Source organism: Octopus bimaculoides, chromosome 2, assembly GCF_001194135.2.
Source record: "Octopus bimaculoides isolate UCB-OBI-ISO-001 chromosome 2, ASM119413v2, whole genome shotgun sequence".
NCBI lineage: Eukaryota > Metazoa > Mollusca > Cephalopoda > Octopoda > Octopodidae > Octopus > Octopus bimaculoides.
The window spans coordinates 46815438-46823993 of NC_068982.1; the positions used below are offsets into that span (position 1 = coordinate 46815438).

Here is an 8556-nt window from a genome sequence, read left to right on the forward strand (position 1 = left end):
TATATATATATATACATACTTAGATAAACATATATATAAATGTATGCATGTATGTATGAATGTATACATATATATACACACATACATGCACACACTTACTCAGAAGAATGTTAGCATAAGATGAAGAGAAATAGGTGCACTGAACGAAAATAGCTTACAGTATATTTTACCTGAGTTAAGGCTTTTAATGCTTTCATAAAAATAAATAATTGATAAGTTCTGAGATCAGCAAAATCAACAAAACCCATTCAAGGCAGTATCCCATCATATTCTAAGACCAATGATTGAGTCCAGGTAAAGAAGAAATTATTAATTATTAACAACAACCATAATTATTAATGATAATTACCTTTTTGATCTACAAAGAACTGACCATTAGTCCAAGAAGATAAGAGGCTGACATGCACATTTAAAATATTGAGATCATTTAAAAGAAAATATTCCTCTAACAAAGAGCTTTCCATACTTTTTATGGAACGAATGCTTTCAATAAAAGTTCATGCTTGAATGCATTTTCTATTGCTGATCACTGAACTGCAAAGTAGGCAAAACAGTTCCAGCCCAAAATGTAACAAGCTCACTTTGCAACCATGTGGTTTTGGTTCAGTCCCATAGTATAGCACTTTGGGCAAGTGGCTTCTACTATATCCTTGGGTCAATCAATGTCTTCTGAATGATTTTTGTAGACAGCAACTATGTGGAAGTCCATTATATATTGTATAAAAATACATACAATATATATTGTATATAAGGGGTGCAGCATCGCACCAATAACCAGCTAGTGGAAGATCTACCTGGGGTTAAATTAGTAGTAACATGGAACAGACTTTACTTTATAGTATAGTTACTACTCTGATCTCTTCTTGAGGTTTTATAACTAGCTATTTTGCTTGTTGCAAATCAGATGGTCGCTTTGTTTACAATATATCGCTGGCTGGAGCAGACCCTGGCTATCACTCTAGTGACCAGGTACCCATGACTAAAGACAAGCCTACCAGCTTGAAACTAAGTTGGTCTTGTGATCCTGTTATCTGCTAGAAGATGGTATGGTTTGCTCCCCCTGCTAGCAATATATATTGTCTATAAAGGGTGCAGTGTCACACCAATAACCAGCTGACAGAAGATCTGCCTGAGGTTAAACTAGTAACATGGAACAGCCACTTTGATGTAGTGATTGACTTTATTTATATATATATATATATATGTTTGTTTATATATATATATATATATATATATATATATATATATATATATATATATATATATATATATATATGATGGAGTGCTGAAAAGTGCCTGGCTTTAAGGGTATCACAAAAGGCCTGGTTGGAGGCCCAGCCTTCCGAGTTCTTTTACAGGGCTTAGAAAAGCTGAAGGGCAACTACAATAGGTGTGTGAATCTGAGAGGGGTTAACAAGGAAAATAGTCTTTGCATGTGGCAGGAGCACATGTACAGTAAACACTAGAAATGTAGGGATACCTAAAAGTAGTTGATAGCTTCTGTTATCTTGGTGACCAAATCAGCAGTGGAGGCAGATGCTCCAAGAGCATAGCTGTTAGAAGAATAGGCTGGGCAAGGTTCAGAAAGCTCCTACCTCTGCTGGTAACTCCCCCTCAGAGTGAAAGGCAGATTGTATGGTGCCTGTGTGCGAACAGCTATACTACACAGCAGTGAAACATGGGTTGTGACTAGTGAGGACATCAGAAGGCTTGAAAGAAATTAATCTAATACACTTTGCTGGATGTGCAATGTCAGTGTGCATGTATGACAGTGTAAGCGTCTTGAGAGAAAAGTTGGGCATAAGAGGCATCGGATATGGTGTGCAAGAGAGACGACTGCATTGGTATGACCATGTGATGCACATGGGTGAAGACAGCTGTGCAAAGAAGTGCTGATTTTTAACTGTTGGGGGAACCTGTGGAAGGGGTAGATCCAGAAAGACTTGGGATGAGGTGGCAAAGCATGATCTTTGAACGTTGGGCCTCATAGAGGCAATGACAAGTGACCGAGACCTTTGGTGATATGCTGTACTTGAGAAGACTCATCAAGCCAAGTGAAATCATAGCCATGGCTATTGCCAGTGTCATGTGACTAGCACTCATGCTAGTGGCACATAAAAGCACCCATGCCGGTGGCATATTAAAAGCACCCATTACACTCTTGGAGTGGTTGGCATCGGGAAGGGCATCCAGCTGTAGAAACCATGCCAAACCAGACTGAAATATGATACAGCTCTCTGACTCGCCAGTTCCAGCCAAATCATCTAACCCATGCCAGCATGGAAAGCAGATTCTAAATGATGATGATGATGATATATTATTAGCAATGGAAGAAGTATTAATACGAAAACGTAATGTGGATGCCTAGTTAGAACATCAAATACTGCGTTGTTAGCCTTGAGAGATCCTCACATATAGACACTTGGTGCATAAATGCACACACGTAGATCATAGCTGATGAGAACCAGCTGTCATGGACTTCAAAACTCACCATATCATGCGATTTCATTCTACTGGAAATCATCAGTGGACATAAAGATTACTTTTTAGTATTAAAACTTCTTCCATCACTAATAATTAATTTTTAATAAGCCTACTGGTTATTTGTGACATGAGTGTCTGAAAAGATCCAGATATATTATATAACATAGCAGCAAGATTTGACTGTAGCCTTCCACTTATCATTTCCACTAGAATGAAATCACAAGATATGGGGGTTTTAACACCAATGACATGTGGTTCTTGTCTGCTATAATCTATGTGTGCACTTTTATGCATCAAGAGCCAATATGAAAGAGTCTTTTGAGGTTAATAATGCAGTATTTGGTGTTCTAACAAGACATCTTTATTAAGTTGAATATAAGGGTAAAGGATAAAGATATCCTTTTTAATCATGAATGACCATGGGATTGCACCTTGAAAGTTCCCTTCCTAAACACAAGTCTGGGCAAGGTTGCTTCTGAAAGACCAACAGTCACCCAGGCATACCAGCATCGCCAATGTTGTCCAAGAGAAAGGCATACGCTGATACAGTTTGGCACCAGTGACATCACAATTCATTTCTACAGGTGAGTGAACTGGAGCAACGTGAAATAAAGTGTCATGCTCAAGAAAACAACACAGCCCAGTCTAGGAATCAAATTCACTACTTCATGATTGTGAACCACTGAGCCATGCATCTTCACTATGCACTATGTTAACCCTTTTCATACAAACCTGCCTAAGATCACCCCAGATTCTATGATACAAACTTTATATTTTAAAAAACCTCCCATCTAAATTAAAACCTTCCGTTGAAATTTTATGCTTATATATGTTCCAAAAGCCACCTTAACAATGGAAAAGTTATTTTACCAAATTCTTCATTATTTTCAAAATTAAATGAAACAAAGACAGAGTTTTTGAAAAGAAATATGGCAAGAAAAGGATTAAAAATATAATTTCTAATTTATTTGTTTTGGTGCTTTACAATCTGAGTTTAAATCACACAGAAGTTAACTTTGTCTTTCCTCCTTTCAGGATGAAAAAAATATCAGTGCAGTACTGGAGCTGATGTCATTGACTAAAGTCATCTCTACAATTGTGTGATTAAAGCAAACATCTTAAGTAGATAGCCATGCCTCACTTCTGCAAATACCTTGATTCATTTCTAGAGCTCTTTCACAGTCACAGTTTAAGCACAGACATGGCTGTATGGTAAGAACCACATGCTTCTGGGTGCCATGCAGTGAGAATGAACCCAGAATCATGTGGTTGGGAAGCAAACTTCTTTTGCCTAAACTGGAAATTATTGAGATTAGCATAATCCTTAAATCATTGGACAATATGCCTCACAGTGTATATTTTAGCTCTTCACATTCTGAGTTCAAATTTCACCAAGGTTAGCTTTGCCTTTTATTCCTTCAAGGGCAACAAAATAATATACCAATCAAATACAGGATTTGTTTTAATTGACTAAACCCCTTCCTTTTCCCCAAATCTAAGCCTTGTGCTTATGTCAGAATTTTTTCATATTTTTTTCTACTGGTTTTAGTCACTTGGCAGTTCCCTTGGCAGTTTTATTCAATTAGAATCGACCGCAGTATTTTGTCCGGTATGTATTATGTGACCCTCGGAGGATGCCAAGACATAAATCTGACTGATCGTTAAGGAACATAATCAGAGACAGACCAAAATCATCTTTATTTTATGCCTGGTTTCCTTGCAAGCATGGTGTGGACTGTAAGTCAGAGCATCAATCAGTTTCTATTTGGAGTGACCATGATTCTTGACAGGATCTCAAAGACTAGAGGGAGGAAGGAACAAAGGTATCTTGAACTCTTTAGCATTTATATCAGCCATATCTGGCCCATATACTCTACCTGATTTGTGCCCAAACTGGCCACATCAGGCCTCTCACACTTACCCTATAATTTCATTGTAAATATAAACAGTTACCACACTAAAATTTTGAAGATACAAGATAATACATGATTAATTCAAAACAAAGTAAATAAATAAGCATTATATTTAACCCTTTCGTTACTGTATTTATTTTGAGATGCTCTGTGTTTCTTTCAATTACTTTAAATATAACAAAGAATTTAGTAAAATAACTTAGTTATCATTCAGTTAGTGTTAGGAACATAAATTATGACTAAGGTTTAATGGAAGATTTTAATTCAAAACTTATAAAAACAAGGCATTTGTACTCAGAGCCAGAGCCGGTTTCAGCCAGGTTGGTAACAAAAGGGTTAAAGAAGTAATATGAATTCTAAAAGGTTAAACCAAATATCTGGCTTGAATGCTAGCAACAGAGTGGACTCCACCAAAGGTATTCCAGGTGCCAAGTGGTTGTGTTAAACTGGACAATTTGCACTCTGAATGAGAGTAAAAAGAAAAAGGACAAATAGTGCTAGATAACTGGATGTTCTTACAGTTTTACAAATCCAGTGTTTGAAATGCTGTGTTTTCTCAATCTTGAAAGATAAACAGCAAAGGTGATCCTCCCAGACATGCTGGAGTAGCAAAAATTATGTTCACATAATACACAGATTTTGCTCTGCAATGCCAGTATACACAATTTGTTAGTAATAATGAATTTTAATTTTACCATTTAAATCAACATGAAATTAAATTAGATTAAATTGTCAAATGTGTAAAAGAATTTAAATTAAAAATAGATTATATCTCACCAACTTCATATTTACAACTAGCTAAGGAAACACTCAACCATCTGCAAAAAAACAAAAAGAAAGAAAAAATCTAATATTCAGCCATTTTATTTTATTTCACATTTTCATATATTAAATTTCATCTTTCGATTCTGTCATAAATTGTTTGACTTTACAAAATTAAACATTTGCATATACTGTGCTTATTAAAATAGGTGGAAGTACAGTAGAATGAAAAAAGGTTAAACCAGTAATGACAGTGAAGTTGATGTTGATGCTGATGATAGCGGTAGTGATTTGGTAATAATTGTTGTTGTTTAACCCAATGTCAGCCATAATCGAGCATTAAAAGTCATTCAATGTTTTAGTTGAACACAGAGTATCTAGGTCAAGACTACATTACCCAATAAAACCTTTGTTTTTTGTTTTTTGTGTGTGTTTAACCCTTTAATGTCCATGTTCCATTTTGGCATGAGTTGGATGGTTTGACAGGTTCTGTTGTAAAAAAAATATATGTTAGTGACAGAGGCAGCATTAATATCGAGAAGTAATATTTGTCCCCACTTAAACGTGGATGTTCTGTTAGAACAAACTATACTGCTGTAGTTACCATGAGAAAAAAACTCTGATATTGGCTTTTGGTGCAGAATGCATGCTTGTTTATAACGCTAGTAGGGAGATAAATCCCTGCTGCCTCCAGCACTGACTCCACCCTAGCATGACCACGTGAACTTCTGTCAAATGTAAACATAACAGGCTGGATATTGTTGTTTGGGACAGAGGGGCAAAGGTATGTACCATCATAGAGGTCAGCTGCTCTGTAGATGTAAATATCCCTTTGAAAATAAAAGGAAAGGAGGATATCTAAGGACAACTGCTTCAAAACATTCAGCTTCTATATCCAGACTATGAATTCATATTCATACCAATAATAATTGGAGCACTAGGTTTTGTTAGTAAATGCTTAAAAGAGAATCTGGATAAACTGGGATTTTCAGAAAGAGAAATCAACCAGCTAATTCATACATCACAAATGCAATCTATGAGTAGAACAGTACAGGTACTACTCATTCTTGCCAGCTGAGTGGACTGGAGCAATGTGAAGTAAAGCTTCTTGCTCAAGGATACAATACACTGCCGATAACCGAACTCACAACCTTATGATAATGAGTCAAATCACTAATCACTAAGCCACACATCATCACCATTTAACATCTACTTTCGTGCATTGTAGAAATATAAGCAGTATAAAAGGGTAAAAGGGCAAAGACCCTCTTTGGTCATGAATCACCGTGGGATTGCACCTAGAAAGTTCCCCTCCAAAGCACAAGTCCAGGCTAGGTTGTTTATGGAAGACCAGCAGTCGCCCATGCATACCAGCCTCTCTTCTCCATGCCACTAATATTATTGAAGGGAAAGGTGAAGGCCAATACAGCTTGGCATCACTGATGTTGCAACACGTTTCTACAGCTGAGTGTGAACTGGAGCAATGTGAAATAAAGTGTATTGCTCGAGGACACAACGCACAGCCCGATCTGGGAATCAAACTCACTACCTCATGATTGTGAGCCCACATAGTATATTGCACATAAATTCTAATAACAAAATCTTCTATGGACCTCCAAGGGCCACAGGGACCCCAGTTGAGAATCACTGCCATAGACAAAGCTTCTCGAGTCTCTGAACAACTGTCAGATTGTTCTTCATGTGCTTAAGAGAGTAGGAGTGTATCTTAGACAGAAGTATATTTGACCCTTGTTGCAAGATAAAGGATAAAAAAAAAAAAAACAGTGACTTCTGCAACTGCTCAAGCACTGTACACAGAATGATGGTTCATTGTCTTATTCTGATTTCATTTTGATATTCCAAGTGAGTGATATTTAATCAAAGTGCTTACTCATTTGAGAAACAAATGATTTTATGAGGAATGAATAATTTCAGTGAGAACAAACAAGTCTTTTAACAACTTTTATGTAATTAACGACCTGAGTTTGTGATAGTGATTTATTTACTGAAATTATGTTGTTGTTGTTGTTTCTGCTGCTGCTACTGCTGCTGTTATTGCTACTGTTGCTTGCTACTGCTGCCGTTTTCAGCCAATAGATTGGTAGAATCATTTAAGAATCAGACAAAATGCATGTAATATCTGCTCTGGCTCTCTAGATTCTGAGTTTAAGTTCTGCTGTAGTCAACTTCGTTTTTCATTCTTCAATGATCAACAAAATAAAGTACCAGTGAAATACTTGGGTTGATTCAAACTGACTAACTCCTTTTCCCCAGATTTCTAACCTGAGATCAATGGATCACTGGAACTGGTTGAACACCAGACCAAATGTCTTACAGTATTTAGCCTCCCTACCTTATATTCTGAGTTGAAATACCACCTGGTTTTACTTTGCCTTTTATCCTTCTGGCAGGAAAGTCAATAAAATAAGCACCAGTCACGTACTGGGCTGTTGTCATTATTCCCTCTCTGTGAAAATTATTACCTCTGCCTTAGCGAAGATGGAGGTGTTGTTTTTAGTCATGTTTGTTTTGTTGTTTGTCCATGGACAAGATATCTCAAGAACTGCTGGATGGAGTCGGATGAAACTTTCAGGGATGTTTGGCCTTGTAACTGGCATGAACTGATTATATTTTGGGATAGATCCAGTACTGGACAAGAATTCTGGATTATTTTTCTGCTTTTTTTACTTAATTTTTGAGAGTGGTCAGGTTCATTTTTAGTATTCTAGTTTGTTAGGGCAGTCGAGTTTATTTCAGATATTCTCATTTTAAAAATCATCCCTGGTGAATCATTAAGAGGACGTTGGTGTTACCTTGGCGGAGGTTTGCATTCTCAGAGTGCTCTTATTATTACTATCATTATTTTTATTAAGGAGAAAAACTAGAAGTAGTTGATAGCTTCTGCTATCTAGGTGACCAAGTTAGTAGTGGGGGAGGATGTGCTGAAAGTGTAGCTGCCAGAATAAGAATAGCTTGGGCAAAGTTTAGAGAGCTCTTACCTCTGCTGGTGACAAAGGGCCTCTCACTCAGAGTAAAAGGCAGACTGTATGATGCATGTGTACGAACAGCCATGCTACATGGCAGTGAAACATGGGCCATAACTGCTGAGGACATGCGTAAGCTCGCAAGAAACAAAGCCAGTATGCTCCGATGGATGTGTAATGTCAGTGTGCATACTCGACAGAGTGTAAGTACCTTGAGAGAAGAGTTAGACCTAAGAAACATCAGTTGTGGTGTGCAAGAGAAACGACTGCGCTGGTATGGACATGTGGCAACAATGAATGAGGGTAGCTGTGTGAAAAAATGCCACACCCTAGCAGTTGAGGGAACCTGTGGAAGAGGTAGACCCAGGAAGACCTGGGATGAGGTGGTGAAGCAAGACCTTCGAACTTTAGGC

General features: G+C 37.3%; 1 protein-coding gene across 6 annotated transcripts in view; it reads right to left on the minus strand.

The window, feature by feature from the left end:
* The window catches only part of LOC106875928 (tubulin polyglutamylase ttll6), a 426314-nt gene that overhangs the window by 195456 nt on the left and 222302 nt on the right, over positions 1 to 8556 (minus strand). For 5 of the 6 annotated variants that reach the window (XM_014924247.2, XM_014924246.2, XM_014924244.2 and 2 more), the window contains exon 4: positions 5175 to 5215. The exons of the other annotated variant lie outside the window; for it this stretch is intronic. In XM_014924247.2, coding sequence (XP_014779733.1) covers positions 5175 to 5215 — 41 coding nt within the window. The remainder of the gene's footprint in view (positions 1 to 5174; positions 5216 to 8556) is intronic. 6 annotated transcript variants of the gene reach the window in all.